Source organism: Oncorhynchus gorbuscha, linkage group LG09 (genome assembly GCF_021184085.1).
Source record: "Oncorhynchus gorbuscha isolate QuinsamMale2020 ecotype Even-year linkage group LG09, OgorEven_v1.0, whole genome shotgun sequence".
NCBI lineage: Eukaryota > Metazoa > Chordata > Actinopteri > Salmoniformes > Salmonidae > Oncorhynchus > Oncorhynchus gorbuscha.
Window position 1 is genome coordinate 100,149,161 of NC_060181.1, and position 19,364 is coordinate 100,168,524.

The 19,364-nt window shown below is 45.8% G+C and overlaps 2 protein-coding genes across 3 annotated transcripts in view; both read left to right on the top strand.

Annotated features, from left to right (window-relative positions):
• LOC124044320 (protein FAM126B-like) overlaps positions 1 to 10,682 on the top strand; it is a 151,852-nt gene extending 141,170 nt beyond the window's left edge. Inside the window, exons 12-13 of the mRNA XM_046363982.1 lie at positions 1,165 to 1,710; positions 8,819 to 10,682. Of these exons, the coding sequence (XP_046219938.1) occupies positions 1,165 to 1,710; positions 8,819 to 8,859 (587 nt within the window). The 3' untranslated portion in view covers positions 8,860 to 10,682. The remainder of the gene's footprint in view (positions 1 to 1,164; positions 1,711 to 8,818) is intronic.
• Positions 9,725 to 13,663, top strand: LOC124044318. Of its 2 annotated transcripts, XM_046363981.1 has the most exons (3): positions 9,725 to 10,865; positions 10,995 to 11,837; positions 11,990 to 13,663. In XM_046363981.1, exons 1-3 carry the CDS (start codon positions 10,275 to 10,277, stop codon positions 12,467 to 12,469), a joined length of 1,914 nt encoding a protein of 637 aa, XP_046219937.1. In that variant the 5' UTR covers positions 9,725 to 10,274; the 3' UTR covers positions 12,470 to 13,663. The 2 variants fall into 2 exon arrangements, with proteins under 2 accessions (XP_046219937.1, XP_046219936.1); XM_046363980.1 differs by having other exon boundaries at positions 9,725 to 11,837.
• Positions 13,664 to 19,364: the final 5,701 nt, after the last annotated feature.

Below are 19,364 nucleotides of genomic sequence, written 5' to 3' on the forward strand. Positions count from 1 at the left end.
CTCTGCAAGCCATATGCCAGCCAGCCACTGAGCCCTCTGTAAGCCATATGCCAGCCAGCGACTGAGCCCTCTGTAAGCCATATGCCAGCCAGCCAGCCACAGAGCCCTCTGTAAGCCATATGCCAGCCAGCCACTGAGCCCTCTGTAAGCCATATGCCAGCCAGCCACAGAGCCCTATGTAAGCCATATGGCAGCCAGTCCTCTGCAAGTCATATGCCAGCCAGCCAGCCACATAGCACTCTGTAAGCCATATGCCAGCCAGCGACTGAGCCCTCTGTAAGCCATATGCCAGCCAGCCAGCGACTGAGCCCTCTGTAAGCCATATGCCAGCCACAGAGTCCTCTGCAAGCCATATGCCAGCCAGCCACAGAGCCCTCTGCAAGCCATATGCCTGCCAGCCAGCCACAGTGTCCTCTGCAAGCCATATGCCAACCAGCCACAGAGCCCTCTGCAAGCCATATGCCAGCCAGCCACAGAGCCCTCTGCAAGCCATATGCCAGCCACAGAGTCCTCTGCAAGCCATATGCCAGCCAGCCACAGTGTCCTCTGCAAGCCATATGCCAGCCAGCCACTGAGCCCTCTGTAAGCCATATGCCAGCCGGCCACAGAGTCCTCTGCAAGCCATATGCCAGCCAGCCACAGAGCCCTCTGTAAGCCATATGCCAGCCAGCCAGCCACAGAGCCCTCTATAAGCCATATGCCAGCCAGCCAGCCAGCCACAGAGCCCTCTGTAAGCCATTTTCTAGCCACAGAACCCTCTATAAGCCATATGCCAGCCACAGAGCCATGCAGTTGTGGTTTGACAGGTCTTTTATAAGAGCTAAGGTTTGAATCAAGAAGTGCAACAAAAGAGCCTGTTGCTTGTGTTCTTGTCATGTCCACTTCTCTTGGATATGGTCTATAGTGTATCCATTTTGCAGCCCTGGTATGTTCCTTCCAGTTCATCCTGCTTCAACGGTCTCTGTCTCCATCACTTCATTCTCTCATCCTGTTTTCTGTCTGTTTTTTAAAGCTTCATTCTCTCATCCTGTTTTCTGTCTGTTTTTAAAGCTTCATTCTCTCATCCTGTTTTCTGTCTGTTTTTAAAGCTTCATTCTCTCATCCTGTTTTCTGTCTGTTTTTAAAGCTTCATTCTCTCATCCTGTTTTCCGTCTGTCTCTCCAGATGCAGATGGGATGAGTGTAGGTGAGGAGTCATTCAACCTCAACGACCCAGACGAGGGTTTCTCCTCAGGGGCTTCCAACAGCAGCCAGCCCAGCGCCACCAAGCCTGGGGGCCCCGGGCCCCGGGGGGGCAGTCAGAAGAGCAGCAGCGTCAAGAAGACTGTCACTGCCAGACTGTCCCGAGAGAGAGAGCGGGAGCTGATGCATAGGGAGAAGGAGATGGAGAAGATGAAAGACCAGGAGAGAGCGAGGGAGAAGGAGAGAGAGCTGGAGAGATGGAGGGAGAAGGAGAGGCAGAGAGAGAGGGTGGCGGAGAGTCGCAGGGAGCTGTTCTCTGCCGTGGTGGCCACTCCCACAGCAGCTCTGAGACGACGTCAGCAAACACAGACCCCTTCCCCTGCTCCTCCCCCCGTCACCATGGACACCATCGACATCGAGCTCAGCCCAATCAAGAAGCAGCAGTCCTTCCCTGGCCCCTGCCCCAGCCCCTCCCCCGGCACACTGGTCCGAACAGCCAGCTCCGCCTCCTCCAAGTCGTTGTATGAAGGTGTGAACATGAACCTGAACGGCAGCATTAGCAGCCTGGGGGGGGCTCTGGGAGGTTCTGGGGGGCTGGGGGGCTCTGGGAGGTTCTGGGGGGCTGGGGGGCTCTGGGAGGTCCTGGGGGGCTGGGGGGCTCTGGGAGGGCTGGGTGCCAGCGTGGGAGGAGGAGGGACCCACCGCTACTCCACCATCAGCCTGCAGGAGGAGGTGCTGGCCCGGCCTGAGGAGAACCAGGAGCTACTCTCCTCGGGAGCACCCCTCACCAAGCAGTCCCGCTCCCCCAGCTTCAACATGCAGATCATATCACAGGTGTAGCCTAGCCAGGTGGGGTTGGCGGTGGGGCCTGGCAGGGCGGGACCTGGTGGGGAGGTAGATTCGCGCACACACATATAGACACACACAAATTAATACATGCATATATATTCAGGTGTGTGTATATATATGTGTGTGTGTGTGAGATATATATATATATATATATATATATACACACACACACACACATATACATCTCACACCCAGCAGTCGGTCTCTGTTTCCTATTGTTCCGACTGGAACCCCACCCCCTGTATGGCGGAACCCCACCCCCTGTATGGCGGAACCCCACCCCCTGTATGGCGGAACCCCACCCCCTGTATGGCGGAACCCCACCCCCTGTATGGCGGAACCCCACCCCTGTATGGCGGAACCCCACCCCTGTATGGCGGAACCCCACCCCCTGTGTGGCTGAACCCCACCCCTGTGTGGCTGAACCCCACCCCCTGTGTGGCTGAACCCCACCCCCTGTGTGGCTGAACCCCACCCCTGTGTGGCTGAACCCCACCCCCTGTGTGGCTGAACCCCACCCCCTGTGTGGCTGAACCCCACCCCCTGTGTGGCTGAACCCCACCCCCTGTGTGGCTGAACCCCACCCCCTGTTTGGTTGAATGGCCACTAAGCCCAGGGTCTTCTGCCCTGTAGAGAGAGAGAGAGAGACTAATGTTTTGACAAATAGCAGAGGGCTTTTGTCTTCATGTTCAATTGTATACATAGTCAATCTATTTGAAACTTGCTGTCTTCAACAGCAGTAACTGAGAATGGGAGTGTATAGTCTTCCAGACTTCCACTACCTAGAGTTAGGGTTCTGTCCTATTGCTATCCTGGGTCTGTCTCCCTGAAGGATCACACCATTCCACCACTGTGGCAGGCAGAGACCCACGGGAACACACCATTCCACCACTGTGGCAGGCAGAGACCCACAGGAACACACCATTCCACCACTGTGACAGGCAGAGACCCACGGAAACATACCAGTCCACCACTGTGACAGGCAGAGACCCACAGAAACACACCAGTCCACCTCTGTGACAGGCAGAAACCCACAGAAACACACCATTAGACAGCAGTAGGACAAAACCATTAGACAGCAACACACCATTAGACAGCAGTAGGACAACACCATTAGACAGCAGCAGGACAACACCATTAGACAGCAGTAGGACAACACACCATTAGACAGCAGTAGGACAACACACCATTAGACAGCAGTAGGACAACACCATTAGACAGCAGCAGAACAACACCATTAGACAGCAGCAGGACAACACCATTAGACAGCAACACACCATTAGACAGCAGCAGGACAACACCATTAGACAGCAGCAGGACAACACACCATTAGACAGCAGCAGGACAACACACCATTAGACAGCAGCAGGACAACACCATTAGACAGCAACACACCATTAGACAGCAACACACCATTAGACAGCAACAGGACAACACCATTAGACAGCAGCAGGACAACACCATTAGACAGCAGCAGGACAACACCATTAGACAGCAGCAGGACAACACCATTAGACAGCAGTAGGACAACACACCATTAGACAGCAGCAGGACAACACCATTAGACAGCAACACACCATTAGACAGCAACAGGACAACACCATTAGACAGCAACACACCATTAAACAGCAGCAGAACAACACCATTAGACAGCAGCAAGACAACACCATTAGACAGCAGCAGGACAACACCATTAGACAGCAGTAGGACAACACACCATTAGACAGCAGCAGGACAACACACCATTAGACAGCAGCAGGACAACACACCATTAGACAGCAGCAGGACAACACCATTAGACAGCAACACACCATTAGACAGCAACAGGACAACACCATTAGACAGCAACACACCATTAGACAGCAGCAGAACAACACCATTAGACAGCAGCAGGACAACACCATTAGACAGCAGCAGGACAACACCATTAGACAGCAGCAGGACAACACCATTAGACAGCAACAGGACAACACCATTAGACAGCAACAGGACAACACTATTAGACAGCAGCAGGACAACACACCATTAGACAGCAGCAGGACAACACCATTAGACAGCAGCAGGACAACACCATTAGACAGCAGCAGGACAACACCATTAGACAGCAACACACCATTAGACAGCAGCCCACCATTAGACAGCAGCAGGACAACACCATTAGACAGCAGCAGGACAACACACCATTAGACAGCAGTAGGATGACACAACATTAGACAGCAGTAGGACAACACCATTAGACAGCAGTAGGGCAACACCATTAGACAGCAGCAGGACAACACACCATTAGACAGCAGCAGAACAACACCATTAGACAGCAGCAGGACAACACCATTAGACAGCAGCAGGACAACACCATTAGGCAGCAGCACACCATTTGACAGCAGCAGGACAACACCGTTAGACAGCAGCAGGACAACACCGTTAGACAGCAGCAGGACAACACCGTTAGACAGCAGCAGGACAACACCGTTAGACAGCAGCAGGACAACACCGTTAGACAGCAGCAGGACAACACCGTTAGACAGCAGCAGGACAACACCGTTAGACAGCAGCAGGACAACACCGTAAAGACAGCAGCAGGACAACACCGTTAGACAGCAGCAGGACAACACCGTTAGACAGCAGCAGGACAACACCGTTAGACAGCAGCAGGACAACACACCGTTAGACAGCAGCAGGACAACACACCGTTAGACAGCAGCAGGACAACACACCGTTAGACAGCAGCAGGACAACACACCGTTAGACAGCAGCAGGACAACACACCATTAGACAGCAGCAGGACAACACACCATTAGACAGCAGTAGGACAACACACCATTAGACAGCAGCAGGACAACACACCATTAGACAGCAGCAGGACAACACACCATTAGACAGCAGCAGGACAACACACCATTAGACAGCAGCAGGACAACACCATTAGACAGCAACACACCATTAGACAGCAACAGGACAACACACCATTAGACAGCAGCAGGACAACACACCATTAGACAGCAACAGGACAACACACCATTAGACAGCAACAGGACAACACCATTAGACAGCAACAGGACAACACCATTAGACTGCAACAGGACAACACCATTAGACAGCAACAGGACAACACACCATTAGAGAGCAACACACCATTAGACAGCAGCACACCATTAGACAGCAACAGGACAACACACCATTAGACAGCAGCAGGACAACACACCATTAGACAGCAGCAGGACAGCACACCATTAGACAGCAACAGGACAGCACACCATTAGACAGCAACACACCATTAGACAGCAGCAGGGCAATATACTGTCATTGCTGTAATAGCTTGTGGTCAAATTGTACATTTCAGAGATGAATTTAATGACTGAAGCCGTAGCAGTTAGTGTTGTATTGAATCAGCAATAATAACAGACTAGCTACAATTTGTTGTTGTTCATCTATAGACTGGAACCCTGTGGTGTCTCACCTATAGACTGGAACCCTGTGGTGTCTCACCTATAGACTGGAACCCTGTGGTGTCTCATCTGTAGACTGGAACCCTGTGGTGTCTCATCTATAGACTGGAACCCTGTGGTGTCTCATCTATAGACTGGAACCCTGTGGTGTCTCACCTATAGACTGGAACCCTGTGGTGTCTCACCTATAGACTGGGACCCTGTAGTGTCTCCAAACCTCTTCACCTATAGACTGGGACCCTGTAGTGTCTCCAAACCTCTTCATCTATAGACTGAAACCCTGTGGTGTCTCATCTGTAGACTGGAACCCTGTGGTGTCTCATCTATAGACTGGAACCCTGTGGTGTCTCATCTATAGACTGGGACCCTGTGGTGTCTCATCTATAGACTGGGACCCTGTGGTGTCTCATCTATAGACTGGGACCCTGTGGTGTCTCATCTATAGACTGGGACCCTGTGGTGTCTCACCTATAGACTGGAACCCTGTAGTGTCTCCAAACCTCTTCACCTATAGACTGGGACCCTGTAGTGTCTCCAAACCTCTTCATCTATAGACTGGGACCCTGTAGTGTCTCCAAACCTCTTCACCTATAGACTGGAACCCTGTGGTGTCTCACCTATAGACTGGAACCCTGTAGTGTCTCACCTATAGACTGGAACCCTGTAGTGTCTCACCTATAGACTGGAACCCTGTAGTGTCTCACCTATAGACTGGAACCCTGTGGTGTCTCACCTATAGACTGGAACCCTGTGGTGTCTCACCTATAGACTGGAACCCTGTAGTGTCTCACCTATAGACTGGAACCCTGTAGTGTCTCACCTATAGACTGGAACCCTGTAGTGTCTCACCTATAGACTGGAACCCTGTGGTGTCTCACCTATAGACTGGGACCCTGTGGTGTCTCACCTATAGACTGGGACCCTGTGGTGTCTCACCTATAGACTGGGACCCTGTGGTGTCTCACCTATAGACTGGGACCCTGTGGTGTCTCACCTATAGACTGGGACCCTGTGGTGTCTCACCTATAGACTGGAACCCTGTAGTGTCTCACCTATAGACTGGGACCCTGTGGTGTCTCACCTATAGACTGGAACCCTGTGGTGTCTCACCTATAGACTGGAACCCTGTGGTGTCTCCAAACCTCTTCACCTATAGACTGGGACCCTGTAGTGTCTCCAAACCTCTTCACCTATAGACTGGGACCCTGTAGTGTCTCCAAACCTCTTCATCTGGTGATGTGCAATCTGATCTCTACTGACTCTTGTTTTTGTTGTTTTTATGGAGAACATCTGGGTCTATGGTTGGAGAATGTTGGGTGGCTCAGTTGGTAGAGCATAGCGCTTGTCACGCCAGTGTTGAGTTTAATTTCCCATGGGGGACCAGTTCAAAGAAGTATGAAAATGTATGCACTGATTAGTGCTCTGGATCAGAGAGTCTGCTAAATGACTCACTACTGTAGTGGCTCTGGATCAGAGAGTCTGCTAAATGACTCACTACTGTAGTGGCTCTGGATCAGAGAGTCTGCTAAATGACTCACTACTGTAGTGGCTCTGGATCAGAGAGTCTGCTAAATGACTCACTACTGTAGTGGCTCTGGATCAGAGAGTCTGCTAAATGACTCACTACTGTAGCGGCTCTGGATCAGAGAGTCTGCTAAATGACTCACTACTGTAGTGGCTCTGGATCAGAGAGTCTGCTAAATGACTCACTACTGTAGTGGCTCTGGATCAGAGAGTCTGCTAAATGACTCACTACTGTAGTGGCTCTGGATCAGAGAGTCTGCTAAATGACTCACTACTGTAGTGGCTCTGGATCAGAGAGTCTGCTAAATGACTCACTACTGTAGTGGCTCTGGATCAGAGAGTCTGCTAAATGACTCACTACTGTAGTGGCTCTGGATCAGAGAGTCTGCTAAATGACTCACTACTGTAGTGGCTCTGGATCAGAGAGTCTGCTAAATGACTCACTACTGTAGTGGCTCTGGATCAGAGAGTGCTAAATGACTCACTACTGTAGTGGCTCTGGATCAGAGAGTCTGCTAAATGACTCACTACTGTAGTGGCTCTGGATCAGAGAGTCTGCTAAATGACTCACTACTGTAGTGGCTCTGGATCAGAGAGTCTGCTAAATGACTCACTACTGTAGTGGCTCTGGATCAGAGAGTCTGCTAAATGACTCACTACTGTAGTGGCTCTGGATCAGAGAGTCTGCTAAATGACTCACTACTGTAGTGGCTCTGGATCAGAGAGTCTGCTAAATGACTCACTACTGTAGTGGCTCTGGATCAGAGAGTCTGCTAAATGACTCACTACTGTAGTGGCTCTGGATCAGAGAGTCTGCTAAATGAGTAACATGGAAAAGTGATAATCACAACTCAGACAGTCGCTGTGTGAATGTTTTCTTTCTTCAATTACCATGATTTTAGAGCCAAAAAGAAAATCAGACCAAAACCTGATTCTCTAGGTTTTAGTCCATAAACTTGATGTATGTTTTTATCATTATACAGAAAATATCTACAGTACAAGTCAATGTTTTAGAACACCTACTCATTCAAGGGTTTGCACTTGAAGAAACTTTCAAAGATCTTGACTGACCTTCATGTTTTAAGGTAATGATGGACTGTCATTTATCCTTGCTTATTTGAGCTGTTCTTGCCATAATATGGACTTGGTCTTTTACCAAATAGGGTTATCTTCTATATAACAATCCTACCGTGTCACAACACAACTGATTGGCTCAAACGCATTAAGGACGAAAGAAATTCCACAAATTAATTAACTGTTAATTGAAATGCATTCCAGGTGACTACCTAATTTATTTTTATTTTACCTTTATTTAACTATGCGAGTCAGTTAAGAACAAATTCTTATTTTCAATGACGGCCTAGGAACAGTGGGTTAACTGCCTGTTCAGGGGCAGAACGACAGATTTGTAGCTCAGGGGATTTGAACTTGCAACCTTTCGGTTAGTAGTCCAACACTCTAACCACTAAACTACACTGCCACCCCATGAAGCTGGTTGAGAGAATGCCAAGCGTGTGCAAAGCTGTCATCAAGGCGGCTACTTTATAGAATCTAAAATATATTTTGATTTGGTTACTGCATGATTCCATATGTGTTATTTCATAGTTTTGATGTGTTCATTATTATTCTACAATGTAGAAAATATGAAAATAAAGAAAAAACCCTTGAATGAGTAGGTGTGTCCTAACTTTTGAATGGTACTGTATATTATTTTGATTTCTGTTAAGTTAATCATTTCCAAACTATTGATATGGTTCTTTAATCAAAGAAAATTGAATTTCCTGATAATTTTGTCTTGTGATGCTGTATTGAAAACAGACTTTCAGAGTAGAGGACAAGAACGTGAGGATGTTTGCTGATGTGCAGCTACATGACTGAACTACAGAAAGACTGACGCGCTGGAGAAACAACCTCTGGACTGGTCTCACAGGAAACAGGACCAATAGAAACAGAACCTCTTGACTGGCCTCACAGGAAACGGGACCAATAGAAACAGAACCTCTTGACTGGCCTCACAGGAAACAGGACCAATAGAAACAGAACCTCTTGACTGGCCTCACAGGAAACAGGACCAATAGAAACAGAACCTCTTTGACTGGCCTCACAGGAAACAGGACCAATAGAAACAGAACCTCTTGACTGGCCTCACAGGAAACAGGACCAATAGAAACAGAACCTCTTGACATCCGACTCTACTGACGTCAGACCAGTCATCTGACACGGCTCCCAATTTAGACACAGTGACAATAGGAAATCACTGTACCAACAGTAATACTGCTGTTTCAACATGCTGTTCTGCTCCAACATGCTGTTATGTTCCTACATGCTGTTCTGTTCCAACATGCTGTTCTGTTCCAACATGCTGTTCTCCTCCTACATACTGTTCTGTTCCAACATGCTGTTCTGTTCCAACATACTGTTCTGTTCCAACATGCTGTTCTCCTCCTACATACTGTTCTGTTCCAACATGCTGTTCCTGCATGCTGTTCTGCTCCAACATGCTGTTCTGCTCCAACATGCTGTTCTGCTCCAACATGCTGTTCTGTTCCAGCATGCTGTTCTGTTCCAGCATGCTGTTCTGTTCCAACATGCTGTTCTGTTCCAACATGCTGTTCTGTTCCTACATGCTGTTCTGTTCCAGCATGCTGTTCTGTTCCAACATGCTGTTCTGTTCCAACATGCTGTTCTGTTCCTACATACTGTTCCTACATACTGTTCTGTTCCTACATACTGTTCCTACATGCTGTTCTGTTCCAACATGCTGTTCTGTTCCTACATGCTGTTCTGTTCCTACATGCTGTTCTGTTCCTACATACTGTTCTGTTCCAACATGCTGTTCTGTCCCAACATGCTGTTCTGTTCCTACATGCTGTTCCAACATGCTGTTCCTACATGCTGTTCCTACATACTGTTCCAACATGCTGTTCTGTTCCTACATGCTGTTCTGTTCCTACATGCTGTTCCTACATACTGTTCCAACATGCTGTTCCTACATACTGTTCCAACATGCTGTTCTGTTCCAACATGCTGTTCCTACATACTGTTCCAACATGCTGTTCTGTTCCAACATGCTGTTCTGTTCCAACATGCTGTTCTGTTCCTACATGCTGTTCTGTTCCAACATGCTGTTCTGCTCCAACATGCTGTTCTGTTCCTACATGCTGTTCTGTTCCAAAATGCTGTTCTGCTCCAACATGCTGTTCTGTTCCAGCATGCTGTTCCTACATGCTGTTCTGTTCCTACATACTGTTCTGTTCCAACATGATGTTCCTACATGCTGTTCTGTTCCTACATACTGTTCTGTTCCTACATACTGTTCCTACATACTGTTCTGTTCCTACATACTGTTCTGTTCCTACATACTGTTCCTACATACTGTTCTGTTCCTACATACTGTTCCTACATGCTGTTCTGTTCCAACATGCTGTTCCAACATACTGTTCTGTTCCTACATACTGTTCCAACATGCTGTTCTGTTCCTACATACTGTTCCTACATACTGTTCCTACATGCTGTTCTGTTCCAACATGCTGTTCCAACATACTGTTCTGTTCCTACATACTGTTCCAACATGCTGTTCTGTTCCTACATGCTGTTCTGTTCCAACATGCTGTTCCAACATACTGTTCTGTTCCTACATACTGTTCCAACATGCTGTTCTGTTCCTACATGCTGTTCTGTTCCTACATGCTGTTCTGTTCCTACATACTGTTCTGTTCCTACATACTGTTCTGTTCCAACATGCTGTTCCAACATACTGTTCTGTTCCTACATGCTGTTCCTACATGCTGTTCTGTTCCTACATGCTGTTCTGTTCCAACATGCTGTTCCAACATACTGTTCTGTTCCTACATACTGTTCCTACATGCTGTTCTATTCCTACATGCTGTTCTGTTCCAACATGCTGTTCCAACATACTGTTCTGTTCCTACATACTGTTCCAACATACTGTTCTGTTCCTACATACTGTTCCTACATGCTGTTCTGTTCCTACATGCTGTTCTGTTCCTACATACTGTTCCTACATGCTGTTCTGTTCCTACATGCTGTTCTGTTCCTACATGCTGTTCTGTTCCTACATGCTGTTCTGTTCCTACATGCTGTTCTGTTCCTACATGCTGTTCTGTTCCTACATACTGTTCTGTTCCAACATGCTGTTCTGTTCCTACATACTGTTCCAACATGCTGTTCTGTTCCTACATACTGTTCCTACATGCTGTTCTGTTCCAACATGCTGTTCCTACATACTGTTCCTACATGCTGTTCTGTTCCTACATGCTGTTCTGTTCCAACATGCTGTTCTGTTCCTACATACTGTTCTGTTCCTACATACTGTTCCAACATGCTGTTCTGTTCCTACATACTGTTCCTACATGCTGTTCTGTTCCAACATGCTGTTCCTACATACTGTTCCTACATGCTGTTCTGTTCCTACATGCTGTTCTGTTCCAACATGCTGTTCTGTTCCAACATGCTGTTCTGTTCCTACATACTGTTCTGTTCCTACATACTGTTCTGTTCCAACATGCTGTTCCTACATACTGTTCCTACATGCTGTTCTGTTCCTACATGCTGTTCTGTTCCAACATGCTGTTCCAACATGCTGTTCTGTTCCAACATACTGTTCTGTTCCTACATGCTGTTCTGTTCCAACATGCTGTTCCAACATGCTGTTCTGTTCCTACATACTGTTCCTACATGCTGTTCTGTTCCAACATGCTGTTCTGTTCCTACATGCTGTTCTGTTCCAACATGCTGTTCTGCTCCAACATGCTGTTCTGTTCCTACATGCTGTTCCTACATGCTGTTCTGTTCCAACATACTGTTCTGTTCCAACATGCTGTTCCTACATGCTGTTCTGTTCCAACATGCTGTTCTGTTCCAACATGCTGTTCTGTTCCTACATGCTGTTCTCCTCCTACATGCTGTTCCTACATGCTGTTCTGTTCCAACATGCTGTTCTGTTCCAACATGCTGTTCTGTTCCAACATGCTGTTCCTACATGCTGTTCTGTTCCAACATGCTGTTCTGTTCCAACATGCTGTTCTGTTCCTACATGCTGTTCTCCTCCTACATGCTGTTCCTACATGCTGTTCTGTTCCAACATGCTGTTCTGTTCCAACATGCTGTTCTGTTCCAACATGCTGTTCCTACATGCTGTTCTGTTCCTACATGCTGTTCTGTTCCAACATGCTGTTCCTACATGCTGTTCTGTTCCTACATACTGTTCCTACATGCTGTTCTGTTCCAACATGCTGTTCCTACATACTTTTCTGTTCCAACATGCTGTTCCTACATGCTGTTCTCCTCCTACATAGACTGTACTATGGACCTCTTACATTTAGAATGTTAGCTTCCAGACAACCCCGTTTAAAGATGTTACCTTGTTATTCCATCAGAAGAATAGTGTCTCTATGTGAAGCTGTGAATGTGTGTGCATATGTGTTGAATTCTCCTGGCTTGTGGTGAGGACGCAAGAGGTTCTATCGCTCTCTACCTGAACATAATATCTGCCTCACTGGTGTCGACCTCAACTGGTGTCTCAACATTGTGGAGTTGAGGCAGACCTGAACCCTGACCCTGCTAACTCTAACCTTACAGAGTGGAGCCAGTGTAGGAACCATAGACCTGAACCCTGACCCTGCTAACTCTAACCTTACAGAGTGGAGCCAGTGTAGGAACCATAGACCTGAACCCTGACAGACAGAACTAGGACCAGCTAACCAGGTGGTGGAGTGGCAGGTGAATATGGAACACGCTGAGGTAGAACAGAATGGTAGTGAACAACAGACAGATCCCACAACACTGGGTGATTGCTGCCATAGTGACGGGCGGTATAAGTAGTAGAGGACCAGGGTTCCGCCCTGCCTCAACTCCACCATGCTGAGACACCAGTGAGGACGAACAAAGTGGTTTCGCACAGACAGACTCACTACAATACAATCACAACACTGTATATCTGGATGTGGTGTGGCTAATGACTGTTGGCTGCATTGTGTTTTCGTTGGTTTGGAGCTCTTCTGTCTCAGTAGCTTGAGTCTGTCTGTGTAGCTTGGTTCTGATTCTCTCTAGCTTGGTTCTGATTCTGTATCTCTCTGTAGCTTGGTTCTGATTTTGTCTGCAGCTTGGTTCTGATTCTGTCTGTAGCTTGGTTCTGATTTTGTCTGTAGCTTGGTTCTGATTCTTCATGTTATTGTGACCCTGTAGAGCTGCTCTATACTCTTAACAGCCACGAAGACACAAAAGGGTTTTGAGTCCCAAATGGCACCCTATTCCTTATATAGTGTACTACTTTTGACCAGGGCCCATAGGGAAGAAGGACACTATGTAGGTAATATGGTGCACTTTGGGATGTTCCCACAGTCTTCCCTGTTGCGGTCAAACTCCTCGTCTCCTTTACCAGATGATTTCCTTATAGAAAATGATACATCTGTCATCAGTTGATACTGTATTGGCTGGTTTTCAGTTGACTAGTCTTATTTCAAAGATATTTAAGGACAAAAGTGATATTTGTTCTGTTCTGCTGTATTACTGATGTGTGATGTAAGGCCTGTTGATGGTGCTGTATTGACTGGACTGTACCATCATTACCAACCCCTCTAGTTTACAGCTCTTGATAAAGATCACCAATAATGACTGTAGAAAATAAATCCTTCAATACTTTTTTTAGTTTAGTATTTGGTTCCATGTTCCTAGCACGCAATAACTACATCAAGCTGTCACTCTACAACCTGTTTCAGATTATTTTTTCCCAATAGTAATGATTTGGTAAATAATATATTGTGTGATTTTGGAGTCACTTTTATTGTAAATAAGAATATAATATGTTTCTAAACACTTCTACATTAATGTAATGAATCGTGAATAATGATGAGTGACAAAATTACAGAGGGTCAAAGATCATCATTCCAAGACATGCTAACCTCCCCTGTTATTGGTAATGGTGAGAGGTTAGATCATAATCCCAAGACATGCTAATGGTGAGAGGTTAGATCATAATCCCAAGACATGCTAACCTCCCCTGTTATTGGTAATGGTGAGAGGTTAGATCATAATCCCAAAACATGCTAACCTCCCCTGTTATTGGTAATGGTGAGAGGTTAGATCATAATCCCAAGACATGCTAACCTCCCCTGTTATTCGTAATGGTGAGAGGTTAGATCATAATCCCAAGACATGCTAACCTCCCCTGTTATTGGTAATGGTGAGAGATTAGATCATAATCCCAAAACATGCTAACCTCCCCTGTTATTGGTAATGGTGAGAGGTTAGATCATAATCCCAAGACATGCTAACCTCCCCTGTTATTGGTAATGGTGAGAGGTTAGATCATAATCCCAAGACATGCTAACCTCCCCTGTTATTGGTAATGGTGAGAGGTTAGATCATAATCCCAAGACATGCTAATCTCCCCTGTTATTGGTAATGGTTAGAGATTAGATCATAATCCCAAGACATGCTAACCTCCCCTGTTATTGGTAATGGTGAGAGATTAGATCATAATCCCAAGACATGCTAACCTCCCCTGTTATTGGTAATGGTGAGAGGTTAGATCATAATCCCAAGACATGCTAACCTCCCCTGTTATTGGTAATGGTGAGAGGTTAGATCATAATCCCAAGACATGCTAACCTCCCCTGTTATTGGTAATGGTGAGAGGTTAGATCATAATCCCAAGACATGCTAACCTCCCCTGTTATTCGTAATGGTGAGAGGTTAGATCATAATCCCAAGACATGCTAAACTCCCCTGTTATTGGTAATGATTAGAGATTAGATCATAATCCCAAGACATGCTAACCTCCCCTGTTATTGGTAATGGTTAGAGATTAGATCATAATCCCAAGACATGCTAACCTCCCCTGTTATTGGTAATGATTAGAGGTTAGATCATAATCCCAAGACACGCTAACCTCCCCTGTTATTGGTAATGGTGAGAGATTAGATCATAATCCCAAGACATGCTAACCTCCCCTGTTATTGGTAATGGTGAGAGGTTAGCATATCTTGGGGTTATGATCTTTGACCCTCTGTAACTTTCTCACTCATCATTATTGTAGCGACATACTCTTACTGTAGGCCTGGTCTGGGTCACCAAGCGCATTGATCACCTACAGTTGAAGTGGGAAGTTTACATACACCTTAGCCAAATGCGCTTAAACTCTGTTTTTATTTATTCCTGACATTTAATCCTAGTAAAAAAATCCCTGTTTTAAGTCTGTTAGAATCACCACTTTATTTTAAGAATGTGAAATGCCAGTAGAGAGAATGATTTATTTCAGCTTTTATTTCTTTCATCACATTCCCAGTGGGTCAGAAGTTTACATACACTCAATTAGTATTTGGTAGCATTGCCTTTAAATTGTTTAATTTGGGTCAAACGTTTCAGGTAGCCTTCCACAAGCTTCCCACAATAAATTGGGTGAATTTTGGCCCATTCCTCATGACAGAGCTGGTGTAACTGAGTCAGGTTTATAGGCCTCCTTGCTCACACATGCTTTTTCAGTTCTGCCCCCAAATTTTCTATAGGATTGAGGTCAGGGCTTTGTGATGGCCACTCCAATACCTTGACTTTGTTGTCCTTAAGCCATTTTGCAACAACTTTGGAAGTATGCTTGGGGTCATAGTCCATTTGGAAGACCCATTTGTGACCAAGCTTTAACTTCCTGACTGATGTCTTGAGATGTTGCTTCAATATATCCACATAATTTTCCTACCTCATAATGCCATCTATTTTGTGAAGTGCACCAGTCCCTCGTGCAGCAAAGCACCCCCACAACATGATGCTACCACCCCCATGCTTCACGGTAGGGATGGTGTTCTTCGGCTTGCAAGCCTCCCCCTTTTTCCTCCAAACATAACGATGGTCATTATGGCCAAACAGTTCTATTTTTGTTTCAACTACGATCTTTATCCCCATGTGCAGTTGCAAACCGTAGTCTGGCTTTTTTTATGGCGGTTTTGGAGCAGTGGCTTCCTCCTTGCTGAGCGGCTTTTCAGGTTATGTTGATATAGGACTCGTTTTACTGTGGATATATATACTGTTGTACCTGGTTCCTTCAGCATCTTCACGCGGTCCTTTGCTGTTCTGGGATTGATTTCCACTTTTCGTACTGACCAGAAGCTTCTAATGCCATGACATAATATTCTGGAATTTTCCAAGCTGTTTAAAGGCACAGTTAACTTAATGTATGTAAACTTCTGACCCACTGGAATTGTGATACAGTGAATTATAAATTAAATAATCTCTGTAATCAATTGGAAAAATGACTTGTCATGCATAAAGTAGATGTCCTAACCGACTTGCCAAAACTATAGTTTGTTAACAAGAAATGTGTGGAATGGTTGAAAAACAAGTTTTAATGACTCCAAATTAAGTGTATATAAACTTCTAACTTCAACTGTATCTACTACTCCTGATCTCCATTAACACATAGCTACTACCACTATCCTAAAGAGCCTGACAGTACTGTGCTGGCTTCCTTGTTGTCTTTTTACATTGTCCTTTCCAGCAGCTAAGGTTAATCCGCACGCTATGAGCAGAGGGTTAACTTGGCCTGCCCAGTACAACTCAGCTTGGCTCAGTAGTGTGAAAACCAAAGGGTCTATCTGATGCTGGGGGTTAGGGTCTGCTGTGGGGAGTTAGGGTCTGGCTCTGCTTTGGGGGTTAGGGTCTGCTGTGGGGAGTTGGGGTTGAGCGTTGAATCATGTCATCACCTACTGTATTCGTGACTGGCACCCCCGGCTGTTAAACGGTTTGAAGAACCCAGTCCAGCTCCCACAGCCCAGAGAGACTGAACCCTGTTCTGTTATGTTGTGGCTAATAGCAGAATATCGTCCAGAGTCGTGTAATGTTCCATTGCATGTAGATGACAGTGAGATCTGGGTTAGTTAGTCTTTTCTACACAGACAGGGGTTGGTTATATAGACTCTTCCACACAGACTGGTGGGTTAGTTAGACATGGGGTTGGTTAGTTAAGTCCGAACTACTACTGGAAGAGACTGTCACATCCAACACAGGATGGATTTGGATTTGAGGATGGCAGGGTCTAATCAGCTTGTTCTGTTCCTTGTCAAAGCTGTAAGTCAACTCTGGTATCATGTGTTTGTGGTCAGAATTGATTCTATGCAACATGTTGTATTTGTATGGCTTTAAACCTCCTGGATTAAAGAGCTGGTTAATTCTAGATGATTTGGTGGTTCTGTGACAGTCCCATCTCAACAGGTCTGACTTAAACATACTTGATAAACATGTTTATAAGGGTTATAAACAAAGCTGCTACTGCAATTAGAAGGACCTCACATGGAGCCCAACCAGACGTCCACATCTGAATAACAAAACACAACCATGGTTTTTATGTTAGTCATCTTTCTAGAGGGATCCACTCTCTGAAGCGTTTCCTTTGTGAACAACCCAGACAGACAGCGGGTCAGAGAGAGATATGGACTCTAGCATGGGAGCCCTTCTCTCTGTCCGCCTGGCTGTCTGCAGCTTGCTGCCCCAGAGTTAGGAGAACCGGGTCTATGAATAATAAACAAAGAATGAATCCAATCTAGACGCTTCAACTAAAGATGTGAAACACTGTACCATTGATGTTGTAAATGAACTAAAGATGTAAAACACTGTACCATTGATGTTGTTAAAGGAAAAAAGACTATTTTAAATCCTGTAAATAAAAAATGTACAAAAGAGTGAAAACAAGATATAAAATAAATACCAGTCTGAACTGTAGAGAGATGAATCTGTATATTGTCGAATAAATATTGTGCCGTAAATGAGATGTCTGCATGTCATTGTGTTGGTTTCTTTATTCAGAGAACCATGAAATTATTACACTTCACTGTATATTACTTAACATGACTTAATTCAACAATAGAGAAGCATATTAGTGCAGCATTAACTAGATTTCACCTGAAAGCTGTTGATTAAAAAACCTTCACTTGCTTTGTAAATGACAAAGGTGTTTTTAACCAACAGTTTTCAGGTGAAAAGGGGATAATTATTTTTAATAAGGCAAGTTTTTTTTATAAGACAGGTTTATTTAACAGGTCCACAGTTCATATTCAAAGTAAATACGTAACTGTCCCTTAGTTCATAGTCATTTGGATTGATTTACACTATAAATACAAAAGTATGTGGGCATCCATTCAAATTAGTGGATATGTTGTTGACGTAAATTGAGCGTGGGGCTTAGGATTGAGCCTTGGGGTACTTCCTTAGTGACAGGTAGTGGCTGAGACAGCAGATTTTCTGACTTTAAACACTGCACTCTGAGGTAGTTAGCAAACCAGGCCAAAGACTCCTCAGAGACAACAATAGATTATAACAGAACATGGCCAAGATGTTCAAATGTTCATAGATGACCAGCAGGGTCAAATAATAATAATCAGTGGTTGTCGAGGGTGCAACAGGTCAGCACCTCAGGAATAAATGTCAGTTGGCTTTTCATAGCCGATCATTCAGTGTCTACCGCTCCTGCTATCTCTAGAGAGTTGAAAACAGCAGGTCTGGGACAGGTAGCACGTCCGGTGAACAGGTCAGTGTTCCATAGCCACAGGCAGAACAGTTGAAACTGGAGCAGCAGCACGGCCAGGTGGACTGGGGACAGCAAGGAGTCATCAGGCCAGGTAGTCCTGAGGCATGGTCCTAGGGCTCAGGTCCTCCGAGAGAGAGAAAGAAAGATCAAATTAAAGAGAGCATACTTAAATTCACACAGGACACCAGATAAGACAGGAGAAATACTCCAGATATAACAGACTGACTCTAGCCCCCCAACACAAACTATTGCAGCATAAATACTGGAGGCTGAGACAGGAGGGGTCGGGAGACACTGTGGCCCCATCCAATGATACCCCCGGACAGGGCCAAACAGGCAGGATATAACACCACCCACTTTGCCAAAGCACAGCTACCACACCACTAGAGGGATATCTTCAACCACCAACTTACTATCTTGAGACAAGGCCGAGTATAGCCCACAAAGATCTCCGCCACGGCACAACCCAGACAGGAAGATCACATCAGTGACACAACCCACTCAAGTGACGCACCCCTCCTAGGGACAGCAAGGAAGGTCACCAGTAAGCCAGTGACTCAGTCCCTGTAATAGGGTTAGAGGCAGAGAATCCCAGTGGAGAGACAGCAAGGGCGGTTCGTTGCTCCAGTGCCTTTCCATTCACCTTCACACTCCTGGGCCAGACCAAACTGAATCATAGGACCTACTGAAGAGATGAGCCAGCACTAAAGACTTAAAGGTTGAGACCGAGTCTGTCTTTCTCACATGGGTAGGCAGACCAGTCCATAAAATGTAGCTCTATAGGAGAAAGCCCTGCCACCAGTTTGCTTAGAAATTCTAGGGACAGTT